This window comes from Camarhynchus parvulus, unplaced genomic scaffold (genome assembly GCF_901933205.1).
Source record: "Camarhynchus parvulus unplaced genomic scaffold, STF_HiC, whole genome shotgun sequence".
In the NCBI taxonomy this organism is placed as follows: domain Eukaryota; kingdom Metazoa; phylum Chordata; class Aves; order Passeriformes; family Thraupidae; genus Camarhynchus; species Camarhynchus parvulus.
This window is the reverse complement of record NW_022148237.1, coordinates 874,228-892,601: the sequence shown is the minus strand read 5'-3', so window position 1 is coordinate 892,601 and position 18,374 is coordinate 874,228. Positions and strand designations below refer to the sequence as shown.

Here is an 18,374-nt window from a genome sequence, read left to right as displayed (position 1 = left end):
TTGGGGTCACCCCCAAACCCCCCTGGGAATCCCCATCCACTACCTGGGCTTGTGCCACAGCCCCTTCCTGGGGGTCCCACAACCCCAACCTGGGGTCCCACACCCCCCTGAGCCCCCCAGCACCCCCATTAACCCCCCCGTGCCCCCTCCCCAGGCTCCTGGGCCCCTCGGCGGCCGCAGACATCCTGCAGCTGAGCAGCAGCCTCCCGCTGCAGAGCCGGGGCCGGGCGCGGCTGCTCGTGGGCAACGAGGACGTTCACATCATCGCCCGCTCCGACGACGAGCTGCTCGACGACTTCTTCCACGAGCAGGGCAGCGCGGGCAGCCAGGCAGGCGAGTGGGCGCACCTGGGGGGACCTGGGCACACCTGGGGAACCTGGGCACACCTGGGCACATCTGGGGACACCCATGGGGACATTCACAGCCAGGCAGGCGAGTGGGCACACCTCGGGGTACCTGGGCACACCTGGGGACACCTGGGGGGACCTGGGCATATCACAGCCAGCAGTGAGTGGGCACACCTGGGGACCTGGGGACACCTGGGCACACCTGGGGCACCTGGGGACACTTGGGGACACCTGGAGGGCTTCTGGAGACACAGGGGGACAGGGAGAGACCCCCAAAACACGGCACAGACCCAGGGACACAGCAGGGGTGGGGCCTAAGGGGGTGTGGTCTGTTGGGAAAGGGGTGGGGCTTAATGGGGTGTGGTCAGGGGGAAGTTGGCTTGGCTGATTGACAGTCTGGCTGGGTGGGTGGGCTGAGATGGGCGTGGTCCCACTGGGGGGGGCGTGGCCTCTGCAGCCTCCAAAGCTCCCATCTCCCCCCAGGGACCCTGTCCAGCATCCCCACAGCCCTGACGCGCTGGACCGAGGAGTGCAAGGTCCTGGATGCTGAGAGCATGCACGACTGCGTGTCTGGTGAGACCCCCGGGACCCCCCCCCCGGGCAGCCCCGGGACCCCCCCGGGCAGCCCCCAGACTCCCAAGCCTCACCCTTCCTTCCCCTCCAGTGGTCGAGGTGCCCATCCCAAGGGTCCCAAACCCTCCAATTTCTCCCCCTGCAGTGCTCAAGGGGGTCCCACACACCTCAACCCCCCTATTCCCCCCCCCCCTCCACGGTGGTCAAGGTGCCCATCCCGGGGGTCCCACACACCCTGAACCCCCCATTTCCCCCCACATTGGTCAAGGTGCCCATCCCGGGGGTCCCACACACCCCAAACCCCCCATTTCCCCCCGCAGTGGTCAAGGTGCCCATCCTGGCCCGGCTGGAGGCGCTGCGGGACGAGGAGCTGGACGAGCGGCGCGAGAAGCGCCGGCGCCAGGCGGCCGAGGACGAGGCCAAAGGCGCCGCCGAGCGCGGCCCCGAGGACAAGGACGGGGCGGAGGCCCAGGTGAGAGACCCCCCAAAAAAAAAACCAAAAAAAAAACAACCCCCGCCTCAAAAAACCTCCCCAGCATGTGGGGAAGGGTCCCTCCTTCATTGCCCACCTTGCCAATCTCCCAGCAGGACGCGGCGTCCAAAGCCGGCCCCGCTTCGGCCGACGTCACCCCCCAGGTAAATCCCCCCAGCTCACCTGGACCTCCTCCCAAACCTTTCAATGGCCGGAACCTCTTCCCCCCCCCAAAAAACCCAAACCCCCCCGAATCCCCCCCTGGAGCTGGCGCCGCGCGGGCTGAGGTAGTAGATTGTATAGTTGGAGGGTCACACCCCCGTCTCGGAGATAACTATACATTCTACTGTCTTCCTCGCGCGGCGCGCGCCGCCGGAGCCGGAGCCAGGGGTCCCGGGGGTCCCGGGGGGCTGCAGCGGCGGGGGAGGGCGGTTAGACATCCCCTCGCCCCACCAGCGCATGCAGGATGGGGGCAGAGCGGGGTTAAAACGGGCAAATCTGGCGGTTTTGGGGGGTTTAAAGGGTTTTTTGAGGGTTTTTTTTAGGGAGGGGTTGAATGGGGAGGTTTAAGGGGTTGGGGGGGGTTGATGGGATTTGGGGGTGGGTTCGCTTTAGGGGTGGGATGTGGCCTGCCCTGAATTGTTTCCTGCCCTCCCCAAAATTGTCTCCTCTCTGTAAATTTTCTCCTCTCCCCAGAATTTTCTCCCCCCAGAATTTTCTCCTTTCCCCCTAGAATCATTTCCTCACCCCCAAAATTGTCTCCTTTCCCCCCAAACCCCCTCCTATCCCCACTGGGCACCCCCTCTCATTTTAAGGCACAGCTGGATGTCTAGGATTCCCCAAAATGGGGATAAAAGGGAGGTTTTGGGGTGCGGGGTAGGGACGGGGGCTCCCAAATTTCTGGGTCTCCCCTCCCCCCAATGTTGATCCCTGCGTGTGTCCCACCCCCCCCCTCCCAGAACACAGCGGGACCCCGGGAGAGACCCCCCCTCCCGGTCCCCACCGGACACTGGTGATGCTGGAACCGACGCCGACCCCCCCAGACCCCCCAGGAGCCCCCCAAATCCCCGCCCGCCCCCCCCAGCCCCCAGAGCACGAAGAGGGGGGGCCTGGACGACCCCCCCAAGACGCCGAGGCCACTCAGATGGAGCTGTCACCCGCCCCCACCATCAGTAAGTGCTCGGCTTTTGGGGGGATCCCCCGGATTTTTGAGGGTTTTCTCCTTTTTGGGGTGTGGGGGGATGGAAGTCTCCCCAGATTTGGGGGGGCTCCAGTGTCCTGTCCCCCCCACGCAGCGTCGCTGTCCCCGGAGCGCGCGGAGGACTCGGACGCGCTGACGGCCGTGAGCAGCCAGCTGGAGGGTTCCCCCATGGACACGTCCAGTTTGGCCTCGTGCACCTTGGAAGAGTCTGGGGGGGCTCCCTCTGCCCCCACGGCCCCCCAGAACCCCCCTGGAACCCCTCAAGGACCCCCTCCTGCCCCCCCCGACACCGCTCAGCCTCCGGACGATAGGTGAGAGCTCCGTGGAAACAGCAGGGGTCCTGGTTTTGGGGGGGTCCTTGTTTTGAGGGGATTGTGGTTTTGGGGGGATTGTGGTTTTGGGGGGGATTGTGGTTTTGGGGGGATTGTGGTTTTGTGTTTGGTTTTGGGTGTTTTTGGGGGTTGTTTTGGGAGGATTGTGGTTTTGGGGGGATTGTGGTTTTGGGGAGGTCGCGGTTTTGGGGGGATTGTGGTTTTGGGAGGATTGTGGTTTTGGGGGGTCGCGGTTTTGGGAGGTCGCGGTTTTGGGGTGTCCCCCCCTCGCTGACGTCACGGCTCTGTGGTGTCACCCCCAGCTCCCCCCCAGCCTCATCCTCGGAGAGTTCGTCCACCCGGGACTCGGCCGGGGCCATTTCCGGGGCTGACTCGCGGGGGATCCTGGAGGAGCCGCTGCCGTCCACCAGCAGCGAGGAGGAGGATCCGCTGGCCGGTCAGTGCCACCCCCGTGTCCCCTCTCAGTGACCCCTATGTCCCCTGTCATTGGTCAGTGCCACCCCCGTGTCACCCTCCAGAATCCCCTGTCCCACTGGGACTTTTTGGGGTTGTCCCTGGGAGATTTCTAGGTGTCCCCAGAGGTTTTTAGGGCTGTCCCTGATGGTTTCAGGGTGTCCTTGGAGGTTTTTAGGGACATCCCTGATGGTTTTGGGGTGTCCCTGGGGGTTCCAGGGTGTCCCTGATGGGTTTGGGGTGTCCCTGGGAGTTTTGAGGTGTCCGTGGGATTTCAGGCTGTCCCCGAAGGCTTTTAGGGACATCCCTGGGAGTTTCCAGTCCATTCCCCGCGGTGTCCCCAACGTGTCCCCGCCGTGTCACAGGGATCAGCCTCCCCGAGGGCGTGGACCCCTCGTTCCTGGCGGCGTTACCCGATGACATCAGGCGGGAGGTGCTGCAGAACCAGCTGGGGATCCGCCCACCCGCGCGGGCCCCGCCCACCGCCAGCCCCGCCCCGCCCGTGGTGGCCAATCCCGGCCTCACCGAGGTCAGCCCCGAGTTCCTGGCGGCGCTGCCCCCGGCCATCCAGGAGGAGGTGGGTGTGGCCGCGAAGTGGGCAGGGCGATGGGTTGGGTGTGGTCTTGGGGTGGGGTTAATGGATGGGTGTGGCCTCTTTGGGGTGTGTCCACATGGAGGTGTGGCCTTTTTGGGTGTGTCCATGTGGGGTCATGGTGTCTTTGGGGTGTGTCATCATGGGGGTGTGGCCTCTTTGGGGCGTGGTCTCTCGGGGTGTGGCCTCTTTGGGACCCATCCCCATAGGGGTGTCACCTCTTTGGGGTGTGGCCTCTCAGGGTGTGGCCTCTTTGGGGCGTGGCCTCTTGGGGCGTGGCCTCTTTGGGGTGTGGCCTCTTTGGGGCGTGGTCTCTCAGGGCGTGGCCTCTTTGGGGTGTGGCCTCTTTGGGGCGTGGTCTCTCAGGGTGTGGCCTCTTTGGGGCGTGGTCTCTCAGGGTGTGGCCTCTTTGGGACACCTCCCCATAGGGGTGTCACCTCTTTGGGGCGTGGTCTCTAGGGTGTGGCCTCTTTGGGGCGTGGTCTCTCAGGGTGTGGCCTCTTTGGGACATGTCCCCATAGCGGTGTCACCTCTTTGCCGTGGTCTCTCGCGGTGTGGCCTCTTTGGGGCGTGGTCTCTCAGGGTGTGGCCTCTTTGGGACATGTCCCCATAGGGGTGTCACCTCTTTGGGGCGTGGTCTCTTGGGGTGTGGCCTCTTTGGGGCGTGGTCTCTCAGGGCGTGGCCTGTTTGTGACACATCCCCACATGGCCGTGCTGTCTCTGGCCGTGTCCCCGTCCGGTGCGGCCGTGTCCCAGCGCTGTCCCCCACAGGTGCGCGCGCAGCGCGGGCGACGCAGCACGGCGGGGCGCCATCTCAGGCCACGGCGCCCGGGGGGCGCCCATGGACCGGTGCCCGTTCAATCCACACGCTGCCCACAAATCCCTGCGGTCCCGCTGAAGATGGAGGCTCCGGTACACCGTGATGCCCCGCACATCCCGGCGGCCCCCCAATCCCCTGGCGCGTGCCCCACAAATCCCTCTGTGTCCCCGAATCCTTCTGTGTCCCCACCAGCCCCTGTCTCCTCGGCCATCCTGTCCCTCACAACCCTCTGTGTCCCCCACAAATCCCTCTGTGTCCCCAATTCTGTGTCTCCCCCTATTCTCTCTGCCCTCCCCAATTCCCTCTGTTCCCCAAATCCCTCTGTGTCCCCCACAAATCCCTCTGTGTCCCCACAAATCCCTCTGCCCCCTGAATCCTTTTCTGCCCCTACAATTCCCTCTGCCCTTGGAATCCTTTTTGTGTCCCCCCAATCCCCTGTGTGTCCCCCCGAATCCCTGTGTGTCCCCCCCAGTTCTCGCTGTCCCCTAAACTCCTCTGTGTCCCCCTGAATTCCTTCAGCCTCCTCCAATTCCCTCTGCCCCCCACTCCCTGTGTCCCCATCCTGATTCCCTCAGTCTCCCCCTGTCCCCGGTCTGTGCCGTGTCCCTGCTGTGTGACACGTCCCTGGTGTCCCCAGGGTGTGACACGTCCCTGGTGTCCCCAGGGTGTGACACGTCCCTGGTGTGTGACACGTCCCTGGTGTGTGACACGTCCCTGGTGTCCCCAGTGTGACACGTCCCCAGTGTGTGACACGTCCCTGCTGTGTGACACATCCCTGGTGTCACCAGGGTGTGACACGTCCCCAGTGTGACACATCCCTGGTGTCACCACTCTGTGACACGTCCCCAGTGTCCCCCCTCCACGCCGTGTCCCCTCTGTGTGACACTCGTGTCCCCGTCCCCGCAGCGTTCACCAGCCGGCTCAGCGGGAACCGCGGCGTTCAGTACACGCGGCTGGCGGTGCAGAGGGGGGGCACCTTCCACATGGGGGGCACCGGCACCCACAGCAGGTCAGTGGGGCGGGGCCGCAGCTGTGGGGGCACGGCCGTGGGGTGGGGGCACGGCTGTGGGGTGGGGTCACAGCTGTGGGGTGGGGTCACGGCTGTGGGGGCACGGCTGTGGGGTGGGGTCACGGCTGTGGGGGCACGGCTGTGGGGTGGGGGCACGGCTGTGGGGTGGGGGCACGGCTGTGGGGTCACAGCTGTGTGGGGTGGGGGCACAGCTGTGTGGGGTGGGGTCACGGCTGTGGGGTCACAGCTGTGTGGGGTGGGGGCACAGCTGTGTGGGGTGGGGTCACGGCTGTGGGGTGGGGTCACAGCTGTGTGGGGTGGGGGCACAGCTGTGTGGGGTGGGGTCACAGCTGTGGGGTGGGGTCACGGCTGTGGGGGCACGGCTGTGGGGTGGGGTCACAGCTGTGGGGTGGGGTCACAGCTGTGGGGTCACAGCTGTGTGGGGTGGGGGTGACAGCCTAAGAGGGTAGGGGGTGTCTGGGTCTCTTTGGGGTCGGTTTAGGGGTCATTCTGGGGTTGGTTTGGGGTCACTTTTGGATTGGTTGGGATATAATCGTGTCCCCTGACCAGCAGGCAGCAGAGTGGACAGGGCAGTTTGGGGTCGGTTTAGGTCAGTTTGGGGTCAGTTTGGGGTCAGTTTGGGGTCAGTCTTAGCTGTCCCCCCAGGCTGCTGGGCAACAGCATGGACAGGGCAGTTTGGGGTCACTTTGGGGTCTATTTTGGGTCACTTTGGGGTCTGTTTTGGGTCAGTTTGGGGTCAGTTTGGGGTCAGTCTTAGCTGTCCCCCCAGGCTGGTGGGCAACAGCATGGACAGGGCAGTTTGGGGTCACTTTGGGGTCTATTTTGGGTCACTTTGGGGTCTGTTTAGGGTCAGTTTGGGGTCTGTTTCGGGTCACTTTGGGGTCTGTTTCGGGTCAGTTTGGGGTCTGTTTTGGGTCACTTTGAGGTCTGTTTTGGGTCACTTTGAGGTCTGTTTTGGGTCACTTTGGGGTCTGTTTCGGGTCACTTTGGGTCACTCGTGGCTCTCGCCCGTCCCCAGGCCGGCGGGCAGCAGCGTGGACAGCCTGCTGCGCCTGCGCGGGCGGCTGCTGCTGGACCACGAGGCTCTGTCCTGCCTGCTGGTGCTGCTCTTCGTGGACGAGCCCAAGCTGAACACCAGCCGCCTGCACCGCGTCCTGCGCAACCTCTGCTACCACGCTCCCACGCGGGGCTGGGTGGTGCGCAGCCTCCTGTCCATCCTGCAGCGCAGCAGCGAGAGCGAGCTGTGCCTCGAGACCCCTCGCGGGACCCCCGGCCCGGGCACCGAGGAGCGGCCGCGGGGCCGCGGCGGCGGCGTGAGGAAACCGCGCCGGGCCCGGCTCGGCCGCGGAGCCGCGCGGGCTGGACCTGCTGCACCGCATGGAGTCGCGCAGCTCCGGGCAGCTCTCGTGGCTCTCCGTGTCCATGGACGCTGCCTTGGGCTGCAGGACCAACATCTTCCAGATCCAGCGCGTGCCCGGCCGCAAGCACACGGAGAAGCACGCGGCGGCCGCCGGCTCCGCCGTGCACATCCACCCGCAGGCCGCGCCCGTGGTGTGCCGGCACGTGCTGGACACGCTCATCCAGCTGGCCAAGGTGCGCGGGCTGGAGCAGCTTTGGGGCTCCTCGGGGGGAACTGGGGAACGTTACTGGGATTTTGGGACGTTTCTGGAAGGTTTTTGGCACGTAATGGGTGGTTTGGGGGGAATTGGGGAACGTTATTGGGGTTTTGGGAGGTTTCTGGAAGGTTTAAGGGGTGTTTTGGGGCTCTTTGGGGGAATTGGGGAACGTTACTGGGATTTTGGGACGTTTCTGGAAGGTTTTTGGCACATTAATGGGTGGTTTGGGGCGGGGGAATTGGGGAACGTTATTGGGGTTTTGGGAGGTTTCTGGAAGGTTTTTGGCACATTAATGGGTGGTTTGGGGGGAATTGGGGAACGTTATTGGGGTTTTGGGACGTTTCTGGAAGGTTTTTGGCACACTAATGGGTGGTTTGGGGCTCTTTGGGGGAATTGGGGAACGTTATTGGGTTTTTGGGAGGTTTCTGGAAGGTTTTTGGCACGTTGATGGTGCTTTGGGGGAAATTGGAGGACACTAGAGCCCATTATTGGGGTTCTGGAAGGTTCCTTGAAGGTTTTTGGCACATTAAGGGGTGGTTTGGAGCTCTTTGGGGAAATTGAGGAACATAATTGGGTTTTTGGGAGATTCCTTAAAGGTTTTTTGGCACACAAAGGGTGGTTTGGGGTTTTCCAGGTGAATGCTCGATGCCATTATTGGGTTTCTGGGAGGTTCCTTGGGAGTTTTGGGGAGCGCTGGGACATTTTGGGGTGCGCCTGGGCACATTAAGGGGTGTCTGGGGTGCTCTGGGGGTCAGTGGAGAAAGCTGTGGGGGGCACTGGAACATTCCATAGGGAAGTTGAGGGCCCTCCCACACTTGAGGGGCACAACTGGGGACCCCTCCCCATACTCGGGGTCCCTCCCAATGGCACACCTGGGTGGGGGGAACATCCCCAAAACCTGTGTGGGGGCCTGGGGGTCACGGAGCCCTCCTGGGACGGGGTCACAGGGGACTCTGGGGTGGTTTTGGGATGGTTTTGGGGGTCATCAGCCCCCCCTTAACACCCCCTGTCCCCCTGCAGGTCTTCCCCAGCCACTTCACCCAACAACGAGGCCGAGACCCCGCCGCCGACCCGGAGCGCGACCGCGGCCCCCCCAAATCGGGGGGCAGCCCTTGCCCTCCCCCAACCCCCCAAACCCCACCGGCACCCCCACCGCCTCCCCCCCCCACAAGCGGCGCCCCCTCCCAAGCCCTGCCCCCCCAGTCCCAATCCGGCTCGCTGTCCACCGATTTCTGGGACCTGCTGGTCAAGCTGGACAACATGAACGTGAGCCGGAAGGGGAAGGGGTCAGCGCGGGCGGGGGGCGGCGGGGGGGGCCCCGAGCCCGAGGCGGCCGGGGGGGGCCTGGAGGCGTCGCCCCTGGGGCAGCTGATGAACATGCTGTCGCACGGCGTCATCCGCCGCAGCCCCCTCCTCACCGAGAAGCTGCTGCGCCTCCTGTCCCTCATCTCCATCGCCCTCCCCGAGGGGGGCAAGGCCGGCGAGGGGGGGGCAGCGCCCCAGAACGGAGCCCCCGCCCCCCCCGCGCCCGCCCCGCCCGCTGCAGGGGGGGGCACAGGGACGGGGGCGGCGCCCGGGAGCCCCCCGGGACAGGGGGGCAACGGAGGAGGAGGAGGAGGAGGAGCGGCCACGGCTGGAGGAGCCGCGGGTGAGCGTGGGGACAGAGGGACAGAGGGACAGGGGGACAGGGGGACAGAGGGACAGGGGGACAGAGGGACAGGGGACAGAGGGACAGGGGACAGGGGGTGGGGACAGGGGGGACAGGCGTGGGGATAGGGACAGGGGGACAGCGGGACAGAGGGACAGGGGACAGGGGACAGGGGGACAGGGGTGGGGACAGGGGGGCTGGGGACAGGGGTGGGGATGGAGATGGGGACAGAGGGACAGGCGTGGGGACAGAAGTGGGGATAGGGACAGGGGGGCAGCGGGACAGGGGGACAGCGGGACGGGTGGGGATGGAGATGGGGATGGGGACGGGAACAGGGAGATGGCGGGACAGGGGTGGGGACAGGGGGACAGGGATGGAGATGGTGATAGGGACAGGGGGACAGAGAGACTGGGGACAGGGATGGGGACAGGGGTGGGGATGGGGGGACAGCAGGACAGGGATGGGGATGGAGATGAGGACAGGGGGACAGGAATTGGGGACAGGGGACACGGACAGGGTGGGGACGTGGAGAGGGAGACGTGGGGACAGCACTGGCATGTGGGGATAGGGACAGGGATAGGACATGAATGGGACGTGGTGACAGCGTGACGTGACGGGCACACGGAGCAGCCTGGGTGAGGTGGGTGGCAATGGCCTCGGTGGCATCTCCCAGCCAGCCCAAGCTCTGTGTCCCCGCTGTCCTCAGCCCCTGCCAAGAGCTCCAAGTCCCCTGCCAAGGTCCCCGAGGGCGGCTCCGACCCCCGGCTGGCGGCCACGGGCCTGACCGAGAGCCAGCTCCAGCTCTCCGTGGAGGTACCGGGGGGCCAGGCTGGGCGGGGGGGGTGTCCTGCTGTCCCCTGCTGTCCCCAGGTGTCCCCAACCCTCCCGCGTGCCGCCCCCAGGTGCTGACGTCGCACTCGTGCTCGGAGGAGGGGCTGGAGGACGCGGCCAACGTGCTGCTGCAGCTGTCGCGGGGGGACGCGGGCACGAGGGACACGGTGCTGCGGCTGCTGCTCAGCGGGGCCCGGCAGCTGGGGGGGGCCCTGTGCCGCCAGATCGGTGAGGGGGGGTCCTGGGGGGGCCCTGTGCCACCAGATGAGTATGGGGGGGGTCGTGGGAGATCTGAGCCCCCAGTGGTGGTGGGGGGGGGGTCTTGGGTGGAGGAGGCTTTGTGTGAGGGGGGGTCTTGGATGGGGTCTGGGCTACCCGGCTGGTGGGGGTCCAAAGTGAGTGGGCTGGGGGTGCTCTGTGGTCAGCGGGGGTGGTCAGTGGTCAGTGGGGATGATCAGTGCGGTGGTCAGCAGGGGTGGTCAGTGTGGGTGGTCAGTGCGGTGGTCAGTGGTCAGTGGGGGTGGTCAGTGCGGTGATCAGTTGGGTGGTCAGCGCGGTGGTCAGTGGTCAGTGCGGTGGTCAGTGCGGTGATCAGTTGGGTGGTCAGTGCGGTGGTCAGTGGTCAGCGGGGGTGGTCAGCGCGGTGGTCACCGCGGCGGTCAGCAGGGTCCCAGCCCGTGCCGCCCCCCAGGGACGCTGCTGGCCGAGCTCCGCGAGTACAACCTGGAGCAGCAGCGGCGGGCGCAGCTCGAGGCCCCGTCCCCCGAGGGGCTCCCCGAGGAGCAGCCCCCCAGCGCCAAGCTCAAGGGCAAAATGCAGAGCCGGTGAGTGCCCGCCCGGCCCGGGCCTGGCGTGGGCGTGGGGACACCCCCTGTCCTTGTCCTGGGTGTCACTGACCCCTCCTGTCCCTGTCCTGGGCGTGGGGACACCTCCTGTGCCTGTCCTGGGTGTCACTGACCCCTCCTGTCCCTGTCCTGGGCACCACTGACCCCTCCTGTCCCTGTCCTGGGTGTCACTGACCCCTCCTGTGCCTGTCCTGGGAATGGGGACACCTCCTGTCCCTGTCCTGGGCGTGGGGACACCTCCTGTCCCTGTCCTGGGTGTCACTGACCCCTCCTGTCCTTGTCCTGGGTGTCACTGACCCCTCCTGTCCCTGTCCTGGGTGTCACTGACCCCTCCTGTCCCTGTCCTGGGCACCACTGACCCCTCCTGTGCCTGTCCTGGGTGTCACTGACACCCCCTGTCCCTGTCCTGGTCCCTGGTGATGACCACTGTCCTTGCCATTGCCCCTTGTCCCCACTACTGACCACTGTCCCGCGGCAATTCACTGATGACCACTGCCCACTCCCTGTTGTCCTGCTGATGACCACTGCCTACTCCTTGTCCCTTTTGATGACCACTCCTTGTTGTCCCTTTTAATGACCAGTGTCTACTCCTAATTGTCCCCACTGATGACCACTGCCCACTCCCTATTGCCCCATCGATGACCACTGTCCTGCAATTCCCCTGATCCCCACTGATGACCACTGTCCATTCTGCCATGTCCCTGCTGATGACCACTGCCCATTCCCCCTTGTCCCCACCGATGACCACTCCCTGTTGTCCCTTTTGATGACCGCTGCCCACTCCCCACTGCTGACCGCTGTCCCTGCTCCCCCCCGTGACCCCTGACCCCTGTCCCCCCAGCTTCGACACGGCCGAGAGCGTGGTCATCGTGGCGTCTCAGAAGCGCGCTCTGGGCGGCCGCGAGCTGCAGCTGCCCTCCATGTCCGTGCTGACCTCCAAGACGTCCACGCAGCGCTTCTTCCTGCGCGTGCTGCAGGTCATCATCCAGCTGCGCGACGACACGCGCCGGGCGCACCGCAAGGCCAAGCAGCCCGGCCGGCTGGGTAAGGGCCGCTCCGGCCGCCGCGCTGCCCGCTGACCGCTGGCTGTGCTGACTGACCGCTGGCTATGCTGACTGACCGCTGGCCATGCTGACTGACTGCTGGCCATGCTGACTGACTGCTGGCCATGCTGACTGACTGCTGGCTGCGCTGACTGACCGCTGTCCATGATGACCGCTGGCCATGCTGACTGACTGCTGGTTGTGCTCACTGACCACTGGCCATGCTGACCACTGACCACTCTCCATGCTGACCACTGGCCATGCTGACCACTGACCACTCTCCATGCTGACCACTGACCACTGGCCATGCTGACCACTCTCCATGCTGACCACTGACCACTCTCCATGCTGACCACTGACCACTCTCCATGCTGAGCGCTGACCACTCTCCATGCTGACCACTGTCCATGCTGACCACTGACCACTCTCCATGCTGACCACTGTCCATGCTGACCACTGACCACTCTCCATGCTGACCACTCTCCATGCTGACCACTGACCACTCTCCATGCTGACCACTCTCCATGCTGACCACTCTCCGTGCTGAGCGCTGCCCCTCTGTGCCCGCAGGCGCCGCGGGGCTGGGGGCGGCCGGCAGCATCCAGGCCGCCGTCCGGCAGCTGGAGGCCGAGGCCGACGCCATCATACAAATGGTACGTGAGGGCCAGAGGGCCCGGAGGCGGCAGCAGGGAGACACGGTTAGCACGGCCGCCTTCCTCCACCCTGCCCTGCTCCTCCTCCCTCCCGCTCCCGTCTGCCCTGTCCCGGCCTCCTCGGCCTCCTCCTCCTCCTCATCCTCGTCATCCCGGCCTCCTCGGCCTCCTCGGCCTGCCCCTCCTTGTCATCCTCGGCCTCCTCATCATCCTCACCCGCTCCTCATCATCCTCACCCACCTCGTCATCCTCACCTGCTCCTCATCATCCTCACCCCCTCCTCATCATCCTCACCCTCCTCATCATCCTCACCTCCTCCTCCTCATCATCCCCATCATCCTCACCTCCTCCTTGTCCTCCTCGGCCTCGCCAGCCCTCCCCTCCTCATCATCCTCACCCCCAGCTCATCGTCCTCATCACCCTCATCATCCTCACCCCCTCCTCGTCATCCTCACCCGCTCCTCATCATCCTCACCCCCTCCTCGTCATCCTCATCCCCTCCTCAGCCCCCTCATCCTTGTCCTGCCCCTTCCTCCTCCCCTGCCCTTCCTCCTGTTCCCGTGCCCCCTCATCCTCCCATCCCTGCCCCTCCTCAGCCTCCTCATCCTCGTTCTCCCATCCCCTTCCCCTCCCAGCCCCACTCCCCGCAGCCTTCCTCCTGCTCGTCCCCATCCTCATCCTTCTCCTTCATCCTCTTCTATCTTCATCATCCTCCCCCTCCTTCCCCTCTTCCTCCCTCTCCCCATCCCCCTCCCCCTTCCCCCCCCATGTTTGGGGGTCCCCCCGGCCCGGGGGGGCTCTGGGGGCTCTGGGGGGGTCCCGGCGCCCTAAAGCCGCCGCCGTCCCCCGCAGTCGGAGGCCGGGCCCGCGGACGCCGCCCCCCGGCGCGAGGAGTCGCCCATGGACGTGGACCAGCCCTCGCCCGCGCCGCAGGACGTGGGTGAGAACCCGCCCGGGCACCCTGCAGTACAGCCCAGTGCCAACCAGTGCCAACCAGTGCCAACCAGTCACCCTCCAGTACAGCCCAGTGCCACCCAGTGCCGCCCAGTGCTGCCCGGTGCCACCCAGTCATCCTCCAGTATGGCCCAGTGCCACCCAGTGCTGCCCAGTGCCAACCAGTGCCAACCAGTCACCCTCCAGTACAGCCCAGTGCTGCCCAGTGCCAACCAGTCACCCTCCAGTACAGCCCAGTGCCACCCAGTGCCGCCCAGTGCTGCCCGGTGCCACCCAGTCATCCTCCAGTATGGCCCAGTGCCAACCAGTGCTGCCCAGTGCCAACCAGTCACCCTCCAGTACAGCCCAGTGCCACCCAGTGCTGCCCGGTGCCAACCAGTGCCAACCAGTCACCCTCCAGTACAGCCCAGTGCTGCCCAGTGCCAACCAGTCACCCTCCAGTACAGCCCAGTGCCAACCAGTGCTGCCCAGTGCTGCCCGGTGCCACCCAGTCATCCTCCAGTATGGCCCAGTGCGACCCAGTGCCAACCAGTGCTGCCCAGTGCCAACCAGTCACCCTCCAGTACAGCCCAGTGCCAACCAGTGCTGCCCGGTGCCAACCAGTGCCAACCAGTCACCCTCCAGTACAGCCCAGTGCTGCCCAGTGCTGCCCAGTGCCACCCAGTGCTGCCCAGTCACCTCCCAGTGCCACCCAGTGCCACCCAGTCACCCTCCAGTACGGCCCAGTGCTGCCCAGTGCCCCCCCAGTGCCCCCACTGGGGCCATCCCCCCTCCTGGGCTGGTGCTGGTCCAGGGCCGTCCCAGTGGCACTGGTTGGGCAGGTGGCACTGCTGGGTGGGTGTCACTGCTGGGGTGTCACTGCTGGGGTGTCACTGTTGGGGTGTCACTGTTCGGGTGTCACTGCTGGGTGGGTGTCACTGCTGGGGTGGCACTGTCGGGGTGTCACTGTTGGGGTGTCACTGTTCGGGTGTCACTGTTGGGGTGTCACTGTTGGGGTGGCACTGCTGGGGTGTCACTGTTGGGTGGGTGTCACTGTTCGGGTGTCACTGTTGGGTGGGTGTCACTGCTGGGGTGTCCCTGTTGGGGTGTCACTGTTGGGGTGCGGGTGTCACTGTTGGGGTGTCACTGTTGGGGTGTCACTGTTCGGGTGTCACTGCTGGGTGGGTGTCCCTGTTCGGGTGTCCCTGTTCGGGTGTCACTGTTCGGGTGTCACTGTTGGGTGTCACTGCTGGGGTGTCCTGTTCGGGTTCCCTGTTGGGGTGTCCCTGTTCGGGTGTCACTGTTGGGTGGGTGTCACTGTTCGGGTGTCACTGTTGGGGTGTCACTGTTGGGGTGTCACTGTTTGGTGTCCCTGTTCGGGTGTCACTGTTGGGTGGGTGTCCCTGTTCGGGTGTCCCTGTTCGGGTGTCACTGTTCGGGTGTCACTGCTCACACGGCCATGTCCTGACCGTGTGTCCCCCCCAGGCCCCGAGGCCGCGCAGGGCGGTGACCGGGACAGGGACAGGGAGCGGGAGGAGCGGCCCCCGGAGCTGCCCCTGCTGAGCGAGCAGCTGAGCCTGGACGAGCTGTGGGACATGCTGGGAGAGTGCCTCAAGGAGCTCGAGGAGTCCCACGACCAGCACGCCGTGCTCGGTGCGTGTCCCCGCGCTGTGCCCGCGCTGTGCCCGCGCTGTGCCCTGCCCCAGGCCGCCTCTGACCCCACACTGACCCCACACTGACCCCACACTGTCCCCACACTGTCCCCACGGACCCCACACTGACCCCACACTGACCCCACACTGACCCCACACTGTCCCCACCTGTCCCCACACTGACCCCACACGGACCCCACACTGTCCCCACACTGACCCCACACTGACCCCACACTGACCCCACACTGTCCCCACACTGACCCCACACTGTCCCCACACTGACCCCACACTGACCCCACACTGTCCCCACACTGACCCCACACTGACCCCACACTGACCCCACGCTGACCCCACACTGTCCCCACACGGACCCCACACTGACCCCACGCTGACCCCACCTGTCCCCACACTGACCCCACGCTGTCCCCACGCTGACCCCACCCCACTGACCCCCACACTGTCCCCACCTGTCCCCACACTGACCCCACGCTGTCCCCACGCTGACCCCACACTGACCCCACGCTGTCCCCACGCTGACCCCACACGGACCCCACACTGACCCCACGCTGACCCCACGCTGACCCCACACTGACCCCACCCTGTCCCCTGCCCTGCCCCACGCCACCACTGTCCCTGTTGTCCCCCCGCAGTTCTCCAGCCGGCCGTCGAGGCGTTTTTCCTGGTGCACGCCACGGAGCGCGAGAGCCGCCCGCCGGTGCGGGACACGCGGGAGAGCCAGCTGGCGCACATCAAGGACGAGCCGCCGCCGCTGAGCCCCGCACCCCTCACCCCCGCCACCCCCTCCGCCCTGGACCCCTTCTTCTCCCGGGAGCCCTCGGCCATGCACATCTCGGCCAGCCTGCCCCCGGACACGCAGAAATTCCTGCGCTTCGCCGGTGAGCTGGGGTTGGGAAAGTGGGGAGGGGGATTGGGGTGTGGGGAGGGGATTGGGAAAGTGGGGAGGGGGATTGGGGGGGGTGGGGGGGGGGGGATTGGGGGTGTGGGGAGGGGGATTGGCAATGTGGGGAGGGGGTTTGGGGGATTTCAGAGGGATTTGGGGAAACCCCAAGGCTTTGAAAAGGGGGAATTTGGTGGAACCCCAAGGCCTTGGGGAGGGAAAATTCCGTGGATTTTTGGGCTCCTCAGGTCTTTGGAAAGGGGCAATTTGCGAAGAGCGAATCTGGGGGGATTTTTTTAACCCCCTCAACACTTGAAGCTCCATGCGACCCCGGCCTCCAACAGCACCTTCCAAACCAACCTCCCCTCCTGGCTGAGCACAGCCACGGGGCATTCCGAGAGGGGCGTTATATTGGAGAACAGCCCCAAACCCCCTTTGTTTTAATCCCCCCTCCCTGCAGAGACCCACCGCACGGTGCTGAACCAGATCCTGCGGCAATCCACCACTCACCTGGCCGACGGCCCCTTCGCCGTGCTGGTCGATTACATCCGCGTGCTCGACTTCGACGTCAAGCGCAAGTGCGTGGCCTGGGCAGGGGGGGATCCCAGGAGGGGAGGGGGATCCTTGGGGATCCCTGACCACCCCCTTGTTTTGCTTTTTTGTCGCGGCCAGGTATTTCAGGCAGGAGCTGGAGCGCCTGGACGAGGGGCTGCGCAAGGAGGACATGGCCGTGCACGTGCGGCGCGATCACGTCTTCGAGGACTCGTACCGGGAGCTGCACCGCAAATCGCCCGAGGAGATGAAGAACCGACTGTGAGAGCCCCGGGCGCGCCCCCCAAAATAGCTCCCGGCAACCTAAAAATGTGTCCTGGGAACGTCAGAGTGTCCCTGGGGTATCCAAAATACTCCTTGGGATGCTGAAAACACACCTGGGATATCCCAAAATGCCTCCTGGGACGGCCAGAATACCCCTCCGTCCTCTCCATATGCCCTAAACCTCCCAGTTCCCCACAAAACCACGTCCATCCTCCCCAAATCCTCCCCAATTCCCCCAAACCACCTCCCCTCTCCCCAATTCCCCCAAACCCTCCCCCCCCCCCCCCCAAACCATCTCCCCCCTCCCCAAATCCCCCCCAAACCACCTCCCCCCCTCCCCAAATCCTCCCCAATTCCCCCCAAACCACCTCCATCCTCCCCAATTCCCCCCAAACCCCCTCCATCCTCCCCAAATCCCCCCCAAAACCACCTCTCTCCTCCTCAAATCCTTCCAAAATCCTCCCAAAACCACCTCCATCCTCACCAAACCCCCTCTCCCACCCCTCCTAACCCCCCAATTCCCCCAAAACCACCTCCCCCCTCCCCAAATCCTCCCAAAACCTCCATCCTCCACAAATCCTTCCAAAATCGCCCCAAAACCCCCTCCACCCTCCCCAAATCCTCCCTAATCCCCCAAAACCACCCCCCCTTCCCAAATCCTTCTAAAATCATCCCAAAACCACCTTCCCCCTCCCCAATTCCCCCCAAAACCACCTCCCCCCTCCCCAAATCCTTCTAAAATAATCCCAAAACCACCTTCCCCCTCCCCAATTCCCCCCAAAACCACCCCCCCTTCCCAAATCCTTCTAAAATCATCCCAAAACCACCTTCCCCCTCCCCAATCCCCAAAAACCACCTCCCCCCCCCAAAACCCCTCCCCCAAACCCACCCAAAACCACCTCCCCCTCCCCAAATCCTCCCCATTCCCCCCAAACCACCTCCATCCTCCCCAATTCCCCCCAAAACCACCCCCCCCTTCCCAAATCCTTCTAAAATCATCCCAAAACCACTTCCCTCCTCCCCAATTCCCCCAAAACCCCCTTCCCCTCCCCAAACCCCCTCTCCCGCCCCTCCTGCCCCCCTAATCCCCCTGTCCTGCCCAGGTACATCGTGTTCGAGGGCGAGGAGGGCCAGGACGCGGGCGGGCTGCTGCGCGAGTGGTACATGATCATCTCGCGCGAGATGTTCAACCCCATGTACGCCCTGTTCCGCACCTCGCCCGGCGACCGCGTCACCTACACCATCAACCCCTCGTCCCACTGCAACCCCAACCACCTGAGCTACTTCAAGTTCGTGGGCAGGATCGTGGCCAAGGCCGTCTACGACAACCGGCTGCTGGAGTGCTACTTCACGCGCTCCTTCTACAAACACATCCTGGGCAAGTCCGTGCGGTAAGGGGGGCGAGCCGCGGGGGGAGCTGGGGGATCTGGGGTGGGTGGGGGGTGTGGGGGGTGTGGGGGTGGGTTTATGGGGGGTGGGAGCTGTTCATGGGGTGCTGGAGCCCTTCTGAGCAGTGTGGGAGTGTGTTTGTGGGGTGTGGGACTGCATTTGTGGGGTGTGAGGGGTGTTTGGGGGGTGTTTATGGGGTGCTGGAACCCCTCACAGGAGGATGGGACTGC

At 65.0% G+C, this 18,374-nt stretch overlaps 1 protein-coding gene across 1 annotated transcript in view; it reads left to right on the top strand.

Moving 5' to 3' along the window:
• The window catches only part of HUWE1 (HECT, UBA and WWE domain containing E3 ubiquitin protein ligase 1), a 58,538-nt gene that overhangs the window by 36,791 nt on the left and 3,373 nt on the right, over positions 1 to 18,374 (top strand). The window contains 23 exon segments of the mRNA XM_030969923.1: positions 155 to 333; positions 831 to 920; positions 1,241 to 1,392; positions 1,506 to 1,552; positions 2,347 to 2,564; positions 2,688 to 2,904; positions 3,228 to 3,361; positions 3,744 to 3,955; positions 5,579 to 5,799; positions 6,839 to 7,112; positions 7,114 to 7,413; positions 8,457 to 9,084; positions 9,791 to 9,897; positions 9,987 to 10,143; positions 10,607 to 10,739; positions 11,602 to 11,804; positions 12,374 to 12,501; positions 13,309 to 13,396; positions 14,875 to 15,042; positions 15,692 to 15,937; positions 16,400 to 16,517; positions 16,612 to 16,752; positions 17,859 to 18,146. Of these exon segments, the coding sequence (XP_030825783.1) occupies positions 155 to 333; positions 831 to 920; positions 1,241 to 1,392; positions 1,506 to 1,552; positions 2,347 to 2,564; positions 2,688 to 2,904; positions 3,228 to 3,361; positions 3,744 to 3,955; positions 5,579 to 5,799; positions 6,839 to 7,112; positions 7,114 to 7,413; positions 8,457 to 9,084; positions 9,791 to 9,897; positions 9,987 to 10,143; positions 10,607 to 10,739; positions 11,602 to 11,804; positions 12,374 to 12,501; positions 13,309 to 13,396; positions 14,875 to 15,042; positions 15,692 to 15,937; positions 16,400 to 16,517; positions 16,612 to 16,752; positions 17,859 to 18,146 (4,449 nt within the window).